The 14,404-nt window shown below is 46.1% G+C and overlaps 1 protein-coding gene across 1 annotated transcript in view; it reads left to right on the top strand.

The window, feature by feature from the left end:
- The window catches only part of ETF1 (eukaryotic translation termination factor 1), a 102,914-nt gene extending 101,337 nt beyond the window's left edge, over nucleotides 1-1,577 (top strand). The window contains exon 11 of the mRNA XM_069969901.1: nucleotides 164-1,577. Within this exon, the coding sequence (XP_069826002.1) occupies nucleotides 164-246 (83 nt within the window). The 3' untranslated portion in view covers nucleotides 247-1,577. The remainder of the gene's footprint in view (nucleotides 1-163) is intronic.
- The last annotated feature ends 12,827 nt before the right edge of the window (nucleotides 1,578-14,404 follow it).

The following is a 14,404-nucleotide window of genomic DNA, read 5'->3' on the forward strand; positions in this document are numbered from 1 at the left end:
AGAGGCATGTTCCCGCATCCCCAAGGTTTGGCTTTCAGCATTCCTCCTCCTTTCTGAGCTCACGCTAAGCAGTGTACAGGGAGTCTAGTGTCAGAAAATGTAATTTTATTGTTACTTGCTTTACTGTATTATCTGGTTTATAAAAACATTATTTGTATTCCAGGTATCTTGAGGTACAGAGTTGATTTTCAAGGAATGGAGTACCAAGGAGGAGATGATGAATTTTTTGACCTGGATGACTACTAGGTAGTCGAGATGGGTCTGGCAAAATGTGCCTAACCCTCCAGCATCCAACCCAAGATGATTTATGGTGGAAAATAAAATGGTCCTTGCCTTAGAATTTGAACATTTCCAATACTTTACCTATAAGCATTGGACAAGAAAAATGAAAACTTTTTTCTTTTTCTTTTGTCAGGATGGTAAATGCAGCTGCAAGGTTCCCTCATGCTACTTGGACATGTTTGACAGAATCCGTTTTTACTTACCAAAAAAATCAGTTCATCTTGTATTTTAAGAATTTTTTTTTTTTTTCATTTTATCTTTCTAAACAGGCAATTAATTTGCTTCTGTCATCCAAGCAAGTTCATACAACATTATGAGTTCTTTTTATTTTATGTCTGGGGAAATGATGAATTGTTACCCTATCCATTTATTGTTCAATTTTTTTTCCCACTCAAAATAAAGAATGAATGAGTACACACTAAAACTATGAAAAGTATCCAACAGTTAGCAGACACTTCAGTCCGATTGTAATTTATATGTGCTATGTAAGTTTTTTTTTTTTTATTTTTTTATTATTATTATTATGAAATAAGATCCATTGATATGGCTACCTGCCAGAAACCTCAGTGGGTGCTTTAGGCACCAAAATGTAAGTACAAGGTTAGCATTAATATGAAGGGATAGAATATAACCTTATTACAGGGTCACTTATAAAGATGATATATCCTTGCATGATCCTGTAAGAACAGCACATAGCATGCATATAGTACTGCGTACACTAGTCACGCTCACAGCTGCTCCAGGTTGGCTTAACCAAGCATCTAATGACTGACAAAGGAGTGTGTGGTTGGTCACCTTCCCTCAATACCACACAGTATCCTAATAAGAGGTCCATTCATATATGCAAATCACTTGACTTCTGAGTCTTTGAACAGGTTTCTCCGTTTTGTTTATTCATTTTTTTTTTAAGTCTTTTTTGTTTCCCTCATACAAATGCTTCCTCTGATGGGTCAGTAAGATTTACATACTATTTATCTTAATTTGACATTGTGCTTCTGTTAGTCCCTGGCGCTGAAGCCACAATATAATAATTTTTTTTTTGTCTCATCTGTTATGATTTACTTGCATGAGAGTGAGACGTTATTTGTTTCCACATGAAGTGGCCTGTTTCTCAATGAATTAGTTTTTATTTAGATCTCTTTAAATGTAAAATCAACTTGGCTTCTTTTTTTCCCTGCCATCTAGCCTAACATGTAGTTTAAATCTTTCTGATCCTTCAATTACTTAAAAAACACCTGTAACACTATGGGAATGTGCTGTAGCAGCACCCAGCACACTTCCCAACCATGCTTTTACTCCCCCCGTCCCTGAAATGTACAACCCAAAAACTTACTTCATAAACTTGGCGCCCTGTTTGTAAATTGCCCCAAGGTAGTCATCGGGGCGGTAAGCCGCAGCAAGTAGTCACTATCCCCTGGGTGTTCTGGAGCGGTAAATCACGCCCCCTCTGGGCGTAATTAGCCTACATAATTATGGCGACGTCACCGAGAGGCGCGCTGTCCCTAACATCAGCACGCCTACGTTCTAGCGGTGCCTCACTTGCGCAGTACAGCAGGTCCACTCCGCACCGTACTGCACAGGTGCAGAAAACCTCAAACTCATTGCTGGAGATCCGGCAATGAGTTCAAGGCTATTTTGCACCTGCGCAGACCGGACCCGCTGTACTGCGTGTAAGCGGTGCAGTAAGGACGTAGGCGTGCTGACATTGGGGACAGCACGCCTCTCGGTGACGTCGCCCTAATTATGCAGGCTGCTCCTGAACGCCCAGGGACAGTGACTACTTGCCGCGGCTCACCGCCCTGATGACTACCTGGGGGCAATTTACATACAGGGCGCCAAGTTTAAAAAGTAAGTTTTCGGGCTGTACATTTCAGGGACGGGGGGTGTAAAAGCATGCTTGGGAAGGGTGCTGCTACAGCACATTCCCATAGTGTTACAGGTGTTTTTTAAGTGATTGGTTCCCTTTAAAGACAGTCCTACTTACTATGTAGTCCCAATTGCTTCCAAGATAAGTATTTTGCTGTGTCTTGAGATCTCAGACTTGACAGTTTGCATTAGGCTGTTGTTCATGGGCCTGTTATAAAATTTCTAAGGAAAAAATGGATGTACATTTGCATTGATTTAGAAAGCTGTTCTACTCCAAACAATGAATTAAAGTGGTAGCTTTCTTCCTTTTTGCTATATTTAGAAATAATGCCAAATTTTTTGAATTTCTTCAATGTGTTCTTTTTAGTTGCACATCATATACATATATGTACAAATAAAATGGGGTACAATTCTTAACCTTATATATCCTGAAATCAGCGTTTCCAAGCAGTAATAACTTGGTGTTGTGATGTACAGAAATGGAGAAAAGTATTAAACCATATTTAAGAATAGTGATGTTTCTGGATTTTTAATTTAGAAAGTTTTTCACTTTTTTTTTTTTTTTTTTTACGTTTCAATCATGTAGAGTTGTGTATACTTGAGGTAATATTTGTATATTGGGTCTAGTATGTAATTCTTTTAAGTTATCACCACATATTTTTCTAACTTACTGCAACACTTTAGTAGTCTGTATTTAGTTAAGAATTTTTCCATGTGAAAAGCGAGGTGGAGAAGGAACACTCCACATTCCTCGTGTCTCTGTAACACTGCTCCTTTTGGCCAGACTGCCATTTTCGTCTAGAATCCGGGTACAGCTGCAAAGTAACGGGCCAGCGGAGTGATTGTCTGCTTAACTGGGGATGTGACATTGCAGCTGGAAGAGCTGCAAGAGGTTTCTTATGTTTTAGCATCCCCCGCCTTATTTTTCTTCCTCCTTGTGGGACTCAAATGAGTTTTTTCCCACATCCACAATACACATACGAACAATAGTGCAGAGAGAGAGAGACATGCAATAGACAAACATCAGCAGTAGAATGGATTATACTCGCCAATTTGGCTCAGCTGAACAGTCACTACACAGTTCACAGGTCAATCCCACCAAAATCATTGCATTGCGTTACATCTCGTTACAAATCTTCACCACTAGCGTGTCACCCTTGCCACTAGAAAGTCTGGTTACTATGCATACAATCATGCCACGCAAGTTTTTTTCACAAGCCCTATTAACAGAATAGGGCTTATGCGCACAGAACTTGCCAGCCATGGTTGTCTCGTTACAGGGATTGTTTGCGTGACTGACCATGCCTTCTGAAGGCACTGCTAAGGAGCCCTGATCTCACTGATCAGTGATAATCTGCACCCTTGGATCAGGGCCGTTTTAATACATTGGTGGGCCCAGTGCACAGCCCTTAAGAGTGGGCCCCCCCCTTCCCTTTCGGCACATTGTATAATTACTGAATTTGCCCCCACACTGTATCAAGAGCCCCAATACATACAGTAGTTACCTTATAACACTATTTCCACCATACAGTGATTACATATTACATAAAAACTGCACTAAACAAAACAGAAAGATATCACCAATGATACCATTACATAATACCGCCACATCATGACCCCTAACACTACAACCCTATAACAGAGTGCAGTTACATCCAGTGACTCATCGGGGGCTACTTCTCTGATCAGAGTCTGTCACCTTTTCTTTTTCTCTCCATCCATCCTGGGCCACCTTGAAGTCTTCCCCTGGCTGTGAATCTTCTCTCCAGAATCTGCCAGACAAATATTTTAGGCTCCAACACATACAGTAGTTAGGTCCCTTGTACCCCTATACAGTAGTTACACCCCTCTGTACTCCTACATAGTTACACCCCTCTGTGCCTCCATAGTTTTAAGGTGTCCCTGTAGTATATAGCCCCTCATGTGCTCCTGGGGGGCCCTGCAGGGGGTGCCATGGAGGGGTAAGATTACCCATCCATGGCGCTCCCCCCTGACAGGCTGGTGGCCGGAGCCCTGTGCGACCGCATTGGTCGCACATAGCAACGGCCGGCCTGCTCGGGGGGGCCCCTTTAACCAGTGGGCCTGGTGCACGTGCACGTGCACCATGTGCCCTCTGGTTAAAGCGGCCCTGCCTTGGATATTATGGGGACTGCAATCTTCCTTTTAGCTTTATTAACAGCATTTAGAGAGATGCTTTACAGCAAACCCCAAGAACAAAAGGCACCAATAGAAAGGAGTTATCCTAGATGAATGCGACCAGCTTCTGCATATGATAAATTTGTTTTCTGAGAGATGAGTTACCACCAGAGCAGTGTGGCTTACCTCTTCCAATAGAAAACACAGAAATGATTGTTCGTTATTGAAGGTGTATTTTCACCTTTAGTATTCGAGCCCAATCATAAACTGTAAAAGAGCACCAATCTGCCAGATCAGCGCTCGTTTACTGAGTAATTACATGGGCTGACTATCGGGCAGCAAGTGCCTTGCCTTTAGGCCCCGTTCACATGTAGCAAAACTAGCGGAATTCCGTGGCGGAATTGTACGCAGCGGAATGCCGTTAGCCTCCCTCTCATTATGGGAGGCATGTGCTGCTGTTCTCACAGCGTCCATTCTTCAGCGCGGGGAGAGCAGCAGCGCACGCCTCCGATAGACTCCCATTATGAGAGGGAGGCTAACTGCATTCCGCGGCGGACAATACCGCTAGTTTTGCTACGTGTGAACGTAGCCTTAGTGTAAAATAATAAGATTAACTCGGCTTACAGCGTTCCCTGGTGTCCTTAGGCCTTCCCTGGTCTCTGCCCCAACAGGCTACGGTCTGTCTTGGCTTAGTGGCCACTGCCTATCAGTGCAGCAAGCAGAACAGAAGGGAGCCAAAGGCAGAATTGCAGAGACTGGATAAGGACCGAGGACTCTAGGGACAGTGGTAAGGTAAGTAAATACATTATTATTTTATACTGTCATCAGCGTCTGCCGTGCATCACTATTACACGTAGCGATGTGTGCCTGATGATTTTAGGTCTGGGCCTAAAGAAACTATCAGCCGATGTAATAGGGCCCTTAGACCTACTTGCCAGAATAACTACTGCAAGATTTCGGTATTATTTTATAATGTAGCAGAGGAGAGAAAAAAAAGACAGCAGGCCCAGGTGCCTCGTGTATTATCTTAGGAAAGGGATAAAAAGGAAGAGGTGTATATTTGCTCACCTATTTGACCCTTAGACTTTATGCGTATCTAGCGGGTCCGCAGAGGGTCTGCTCGGGAGAGCTTCGGAAGGTGAACCCCTGACAATCTGAAAGTCAGGGATTGTCTTACATGCCGGAAAATACGGTATATACTGTGGGGGAGATTTATCAAACATGATGAATAGTGAAACTGGCCCAGTTGCTCCTAGCAACCAGTCAGATTCCACCTTTCATTACAGACTCTTTGGAAAATGAAAGGTGGAATCTGACTGGTTGCTAGGGGCAACTGAGCCAGTTTCACTCAACACTGTTTGATAAATCTCCCTGTGTGTGTGTGTGTATATATATATATATATATATATATATATATATATATATATATATATATATATATATATATATATATAAATTTGGTACTTTAAATTGTGTATTTGTGCATACACAAGAAATACATACAAAGACTTAAAAAGACTGCCAAACACACCCACAGGTCAAAGGGGTAAGATTCTGTAAACACATGATAAAAATACCATTTCATGATAAAAACACATAAGCCTTCATGGCATTGGTGGATAATGATGTCCTACAGTGATGTAATAATTCTGGCAAAGCTCCAAGTGGATTGGTCACACAACCATATTAGGACTTCCAGTCATCCACCATTTTGGAGGTCAGAAAACTACTAGGTGAAAGTTCAGCCCTATACTCAGTGTAACGTGAGTGAAGAGAATGAGGCTGGTAACCAGAGTAAGTATTATTTGGGATAATAATTTGATTCCACTAATGCCAATATAATATGGTTAGAAATGAGCGAACCTGGAGCCTGCTCGAGTCGATTAGTGGTGGCTGCTGAACTTGGATAAAGCCCTAAGGCTATATGGAAAACATGGATATAGTCATTGGCTGTATCCATGTTTTCCAGACAACCTTAGAGCTTTATCCAAGTTCAGCAGCCACCACTAATCAAATGCCGAACGTTCGGGTTTGGATCGACTCGAACCCGAATCCGGTTCGCTCATCTTTAAATATGATCCATTCAGTCATTAACAAGGTTAGGTGTTATAGATAGGGTTACAAGTTATTAGTTTATTATAGTGCTTGAAAAGCACTATATTGTAATCCGTATTCTTCTTCTTCCGTTTCTTCTTCCAGCCATTTTTCTGCGCGTAATACAGCCCGAACCGCTTTGCGCACAGACTCCGTTCAAACTGCGTTTCGAAGCCCTCGGGTGTGTGTGGTGTGCTATCTATTTTTCATTTCGATCGGATTTGTCATTTTTAAGAAATTTATGTTTAAAGACCCCAAATTTCCCATAGAAAATAATGGCCCATTGCAAATAATGGCCACACTCTAACTGCTGACAGCCAATCACAGCACATATGCAAATAGCTGAAATATAGCAGCCAATAGGAACTCTAAGGTCTCGTCATGCATTGTATCACACCATCCACAGTCACATGTCCACTATTGGCAAATAGAAGATGTAATATATGGAAGGTCCTTAACCATTTTGTCTCCCTGACATGAGTAAGATTGTCATGGTAACCGAGCAATGGTCTTTACCATTATAAGTAGCAGAGGTCAGTCAGTAAAATAGCAGAGCTGAGGCAGCCATGTAGCAGGTACGGGATCCAAGCTGCTCTTAAAGGGACGGTACCCAAGCCGCACTTCAAGGAACGGTACCCAAGTCGCTCTTAAAGGGACCCAAGCCGCTCTAAATGGGTCCCTTTAAGAGCGAACTAAGTACCTGTAAGAGCGACCCGGGTCCCTTTAAGAGCGACCTGGGTCCCTTGAGGGGTTAAATGGGTCCCTTTAAGAGCGAAATATGTCCCTTTTAAGAGCGACCTGGGTCTCTTTAAGAGCGAAATGGGTCCCTTTAAGACCGACCTGGGTCCCTTTAAGAGCTAAATATGTCCCTTTAAGAGCAAAATGGGTCCCTTTAAGAGCGAAATATGTCCCTTTAAGAGCGAAATATGTCCCTTTAAGAGCAAAATCGGTCCCTTTAAGAGCGACCTTGGTCCCTTTAATAGCGAAGTATGTCCCTTTAAGAGCGACCTGGGTCCCTTTAAGAGCGACCTGGGTCCCTTTAAGATCGAAATATGTCCCTTTAAGAGTGACCTGGGTCCCTTTAAGAGAGAAATATGTCCCTTTAAGAGCGACCTGGGTCCCTTTAAGAGTGAAATATGTCCCTTTAAGAGCGAACTGGGTCCCTTTAAGAGCAACCTGGGTCCCTTTAAGAGAGAAATATGTCCCTTTAAGAGCGACTTTGGTCCCTTTAAGAGCGAAATATGTCCCTTTAAGAGCAAAATGGGTCCCTTTAAGAGCGACCTGGGTCCCTTTAAGGGCAAAATGGGTCCCTTTAAGAGCAACTTGGGTCCCTTTAAGAGCGACATGTGTCCCTTTAAGAGCGAAATATGTCCCTTTAAGAGCAAAATGGGTCCCTGTAAGAGCAAAATATGTCCCTTTAAGAGCGACCTGGGTCCCTTTAAGAGCGGAATATGTCCCTTTAAGAGCAAAATCGATCCCTTTAAGAGCGACCTGGGTCCCTTTAAGAGCGAAATATGTCCCTTTAAGAGCAAAATGGGTCCCTTTAAGAGCGACCTTGGTCCATTTAAGAGCGAAATATGTCCCTTTAAGAGCGAAATATGTCCCTTTAAGAGCGAAATATGTCCCTTTAAGAGCAAAATATGTCCCTTTAAGAGCAACTTGGGTCCCTTTAAGAGCGACCTGTGTCCCTTTAAGAGCAAAATGGGTCCCTTTAAGAGCAAAATATGTTCCTTTAAGAGCAACCTGGGTCCCTTTAAGAGCGAAATATGTCCCTTTAAGAGCAAAATCGGTCCCTTTAAGAGCGACCTTGGTCCATTTAAGAGCGAATTATGTCCCTTTAAGAGCGAAATATGTCCCTTTAAGAGCGAAATATGTCCCTTTAAGAGCAAAATCGATTCCTTTAAGAGCGACCTGGGTCCCTTTAAGAGCGAAATATGTCCCTTTAAGAGCAAAATGGGTCCCTTTAAGAGCGAAATATGTCCCTTTAAGAGATAAATCGGTCCCTTTAAGAGCGACCTTGGTCCCTTTAAGAGCGAAATATGTCCCTTTTAAGAGCGAAATATGTCCCTTTAAGAGCAAAATGGGTCCCTTTAAGAGCGACCTGGGCCCCCTTAAGAGCGAAAAAGGGTCCTTTAAGGAGCGACCTGGGCCCCTATAAGAGTTACCTGGGTCCCTTTAAGAGCGAAATATGTCCCTTTTAGAGCGAAATATGTCCCTTTAAGAGCAAAATCGGTCCCTTTAAGAGCGACCTTGGTCCGTTTAACCTCTTAGAGACCCATGACGTACCGGTACGTCATGGATCACTGTCACTTAAAGAGTCACTGTCGTATTTTTTTTTTTGCAGAAATCAATAGTCCAGGCGATTTTAAGAAACTTTGTAATTGGGTTTATTAGCCAAATCTGCCATTATCTGCATGTAAAAAGCCTTTTCCCAGGTCCCCCCCTCCTTCCTCTTTTTCATCCACTCTGAAAAATCTGAAAATCGTGACTTGTTGCAGGAGACGTACCCTGTCTGCTCTAGGGAGAGGGGAGGGGGGAGGAGGAAGGAGGGAGTTAGCCGGCAGCAGAAAGCAGATAACAGAGGATTACAGGCAGGGAGCTGGGTGACAGCTGTAATCCGAGCTCAGACAGGTCACTGGTGATGGTCCCAAGAGATATCAGGTGAGGGATTTGTAGATTAACTCTTTGTTGTCCTGTTTTGGTCTTTTATTTAGCTCTCTCCATAGGAGAACAATGAAGACAGGGGGGAGAGCTTCAAACTGCTTTTTCATGATAAAAATGCATTTTTTCGGATAACAAACCCAATTACAAAGTTTCTTAAAATCCTTGACGTACCGGTACGCGGGTCCTTTAAACGATCGCCGCGTGACGCGGCGATCACGGAAGGATGGCTGCTGTTTTATACTTCACACGGAGGGGGAAGTTTGACCCCCATGATCCATGAATTACATTGCCCGGTTCAGTGTGTTCCCGTGCCGCCCCTATGCCGCTACTGCTCCGCCCCTGTGCTGCACCCAATCCACCCCATGCAGCCCCCGTCCGCCCCCATGCCGTTATGTGCCGCCACCGTCACCAGCCTCCCCCTCAGTCCTGCCACCTTGGTCCTCCTCCCCTCTGTGTAGCACCCTGCTCCCCCTCCTCCCCTGTGTGGCACCCTGCTCCCCCTCCTCCCCTCTGTGTGGCACCCTGCTCCCCCTCCTCCCCTCTGTGTGCCACCCTCCTCCCCTCTGTGTGCCACCCTGCTCCCCCTCCTCCCCTGTGTGTCACCCTCCTCCCCTCTGTGTGGCACCCTGCTCCCCCTCCTCCCCTCTGTGTGCCACCCTGCTGACCCTCCTCCCCTCTGTGTGCCACCCTCCTCCCCTTAGTGTGGCACCCTGCTCCCCCTCCTCCCCTCTGTGTGGAACCCTGCTCCCCCTCCTCCCCTCTGTGTGCCACCCTCCTCCCCTCTGTGCCACCCTGCTCCCCCTCCTCCCCTCTGTGTGCCACCCTCCTCCCCTCTGTGTGGCACCCTGCTCCCCCTTCTCCCCTCTGTGTGGCACCCTGCTCCCCCTCCTCCCCTCTGTGTGGCACCCTGCTCCCCCTCCTCCCCTCTGTGTGCCACCCTGCTCCCCCTCCTCCCCTCTGTGTGCCACCCTCCTCCCCTCTGTGTGGCACCCTGCTCCCCCTCCTCCTTCTGTGTGGCACCCTGCTCCCCCTCCTCCCCTCTGTGTGCCACCCTGCTCCCCCTCCTCCCCTCTGTGTGCCACCCTGCTCCCCCTCCTCCCCTCTGTGTGCCACCCTGCTCCCCATCCTCCCCTCTGTGTGCCACCCTGCTCCCCCTCCTCCCCTCCGTCCTGCCACCCTGCTCCCCTCCGTCCTGCCACCCTGCTCCCCTCCGTCCTGCCACCCTGCTCCCCTCTTTCCTGCCACACTGCTTCCCTCTTTCCTGCCACACTGCTTCCCTCCGTCCTGCCACCCTGCTCCCCTCTTTCCTTCCACCCTGCTTCCCTCCGTTCTGCCACCCTGCTTCCCTCTATCCTGCCACCCTGCTCCCCTCTGTCCTGCCACTCTGCTCCCCTCTGTCCTGCCACTCTGCTCCCCTCTGTCCTGCGACCCTTTCCTTTTTCCTGCCACCCTCTCCTCTCTCTTGCCACCCTCTCCCATCTCCTGCCAACCTATCCCCTCTCTGCTGCCACCTCTCCTCTTACCCTCTCCCCTGTCCTTCCGCCCTCTCACCTCTGTCCTGCTGCCCCTCTCCTGCCACCCTCTACTCTCTCTTGCCACCCTCTGTCATGCCACCCTCCGCCCTGCCACCCTCTCCCATCTCCTGCCACCCTTTACTTTTTCCTGCCATCCTCTCCTCTCTCTTGCCACCCTCTCCCATCTCCTGCCAACCTACCCCCTCTCCGCTGCCACCTCTCCTCTCCTCTTACCCTCTCCTGCCACCCTCTTACCTCCGTCCTGCAGCCTCTCTCGCCTCTCCTGTCACCCTATCCCCTCCGTCCTTTTTTTCTGCCGCGATGTAAAAAAAAAAAAAGAGTCAAAAAGACCACACACAAAATGTAAAAACAGTACATAAAACTCACACTAACATTTACACGTGTAAAAGAATAACACTTAACACACCCTTTAAGGATGCCTTCACACACACCGAATCCGCAGCGGATTTCACGTTACGAAATCCGCTGCGCATCCAGTGTCAGTGCATCCCTATGAGAATACATACACACAGCGGGAATGACATCCCGCTGCGTGTAAGTTAACCCCCTGCTGGCCGGAGCATACATCACCTCCTCCCTGCTCCGGCTTGCTTTGGGGGTTCTCGGCAGGACGTCCCGCTCAGCCAATCAGTGGCTGCGGTGGGATGAGCAGACGCCGGGAGCCCCGAAGCAAGCCGGAGCGGGGAGGAGGCAAAGTATGCTTCGGCCAGCGGGCGTTAACTTACATATAGGCAGAGGGATGTCAATCATAGGGATGCACTGACGCTGGATCCGCAGTGTGCGGATTCGGTGTGTGTAAAGGCATCCTAAAGAAAAAATAACAAAAAAATGGCCCATAGGTTGTTCTCGGCAGAGGAGGCATTTGCCTGGATTGCCTCCGATTCTGAGACAACCAGTGAGGGAGAAGAGGAAGATCCCTCATTCCCTCTTCTTTCCTCATCGTCATCACCATTTAGTGATGACAAGCCCCCAAGGCGCTGCCCCAGGACTAGGCCCCAGGAATCCCTACAAGCCCCCCCAAGTGACCCCACCCTGTACGAACCACAGATTCCTGAGTTCTTTGGGGTCACTTGTGGGGGGTTTCCTCTGTTTTGGCAGCACGGGGGCTCTGAGAGCCCTTCGTCCTCCATTCTGGCCAAATCCAGCTTCCAAAATCCAAATTGCGCTTCTTCCCTTTGGAGGCTTTCCGTGCGGTTACTTTGCACTTTGTGTCCCCATGTGGGGTACTCTTGTAATCAGGGGAAATTGCGCTACGTGATTAAGCGTTGATTTTATTTTTTCTATTTTATTTTATTTTTTCTTTTAACCCCTTGTAAACATGAAAAATTCAAAGTTACACCAACGTTTTAGTGTAAAAAATTAAATTTTTCATTTTCAAAGCACATTGTTCCACATTTGTGCCTGTCACCAGTGGGGTCCATATGCTCACTGCACCCTTTGTTACATTCCTTGAGGGGTGTAGTTTCCATAATGGGGTCACTTGTGGGGGGTTTCCAATGTTTTGGCAGCACGGGCACTCTGCGAACCCGACATGGCCTCCATCCTCCATTCCAGCCTCTAAATGGCGCTCTGTCCCTTTGGTGGCTTGCCCTGTGCCCATATGGCACATTATGTCCACATGTGGGGTATTTTCGTACTTAGGGGAAATTACCCTACACGTTTTGTGTTTATTTTCTCTTTTAACCCCTTGTGGAAATGGAAAAAATCAAGGCTAGACCAACATTTAGTGTAAAAAAAAATTAAATTTTTACACTAAATCATTGATCTAGTCTTTATTTTTTATTTTCACAAGGGGTTAAAAGATAAAAAAAACACGAAATGTGTAGAACAATTTTCCCTGAGTACGGAAATACCCCACATTTGGACATAAAGCGCCATGTGGGTGCAGGGTAAGCCTCCAAAGGGAAGGAGCGCCATTTGGATAGAATGGATGGTGAATGCCATGTCGCATTTACAAAGGCCCTGTGTTGCCAAGACATTGAAACCCCCCCCAAAAGTGAGCCCATTCTGGAAACTGCACCTCTCAAGGAATCTAATAAGGGGTGCAGTGAGCATATGGACCACTCAATGACTGGCACATTTGTGCTGTGAAAATAAAAAAACGAAATTTTTCACTTTCACGTCACATTGTTCCACATTTGTGCCTGTCACCAGTGGGGTCCATATGCTCACTGTACCCCTTATTAGATTCCTTGAGGGGTGTAGTTTCCAGAATGGGGTCACTTGTGGGGGGTTACCAGTGTCCTGGCAGCATAGAGGCTTTGTAAATGCGACATTGCCCTTGAAATCTATTCCAGCCAAATCCAGCCTCCAAAAGCCAAATGGCGCTCCTTCCCTTTGTAGGCCCGTCTTGCGGCCGCATGGCGCTTTATGTGCACATGTGGGGTATTTCCGTACTCGGGACAAACTGCTCTACACGTTTTGTGTTTTTTTTCTCTTTTAAACCCTTGTGAAAATGAAAAATTCACAGCTAGGCCAATGTTTAAGTGTAAAAAATGTAATTTTTACACAACATCATTGATTTAGTTTTGACGTTTCTCATTTGCACAAGGGGTTAAAAGAGAAGAAACAAAACAAAACATATAGAGAAATTTCCCCCGAGTATGGAAATACCCCACATGTGGACTTAAGGCGCTATGCGGCCGCAAGACGGGCCTCTGAAGGAAAGGAGCGCCATTTAGCTTTTTGGGGCTGGATTTGGGTAGAATGGATTTCGAGGGCTATGTTGCATTTAAAAACTCCCTGTGCTGCCAAGGCAGTAAAAAACCCCACAAGTGACCCCATTCTGGAAACTACACCCCTTATGGAATGTAACAAGGGATGTAGTGAGCATATGGACCCCACTGGTGACGGGTACAAATGTGAAACAATGTGGCGTAAAAATGAAATATTAAATTTTTTACACTATAATGTTGGTCTAGCCTTGAATTTTTCATTTTCACAGAGGATTAAAATAGAAAAAAACACATAAAATGTGTAGAGCAATTTCCCCCGAGTCCGTAAATACCCCACATGTGGACATAAAGCGCCATGTGGGTGCAGGGCAAGCCTCCGAAGGGAAGGAGCGCCATTTGGATTTTGGAGGCTGGATTTGGATAGAATGGATGATGAACGCCATGTCGCATTTACAGAGCCCTCGTGCTGCCAAAACACTGGAAACCCCCCACAAGTGAGCCCATTCTGGAAACTACACCCCTCAAGGAATCTAACAAGGGGTACAGTGAGGATATGGACCCCTTGATGACGGCCACATTTGTGCCTTGAAAAAATGAAAATTTTTACTTTCACGTCACATTGTTCCACATTTGTGCCCGTCACCAGTGGGGTCCATATGCACACTGTACCCCTTGTTAGATTCCATGAGGGGTGTAGTTTCCAGAATGGGTTCACTTTTGGGGGTTTCCAGAATGGGGTCACTTGTGGGGGGTTTCCAGTGTTTTGGCAGCACGAGGGCTCTGTAAATGCGACTTGAAATCCATTCCAGTGAAATTCAGCTTCACTGGGCCCGCTTGGCACTTTATGTCCACATGTGGGGTATTTCCGTACTCGGGAGAAACTACGCTACATGTTTTGTGGGGTTTTTTTCCTTTTATCCCTTTGTGGAAATGAAAAATTGAAGGCTAGAACAACGTTTCAGTATAAAGAAATAATTTTTATTTTTTCACGCCATATTGTTCGGAAAATCTGTGAAGCACCTGTGGGGTCCAGATGCTCACCGCACCCCTTGTTACATTCCTTGAGGGGTGTAGTTTTCTAAATGGTGTCCCTTTAGGGGTGTTTTTTAGGTTTTGGCATCCCAGAGCCTCTGCCAACCTGAAGTGGTACAG

Source organism: Dendropsophus ebraccatus, chromosome 1, assembly GCF_027789765.1.
Source record: "Dendropsophus ebraccatus isolate aDenEbr1 chromosome 1, aDenEbr1.pat, whole genome shotgun sequence".
Lineage (NCBI taxonomy): Eukaryota > Metazoa > Chordata > Amphibia > Anura > Hylidae > Dendropsophus > Dendropsophus ebraccatus.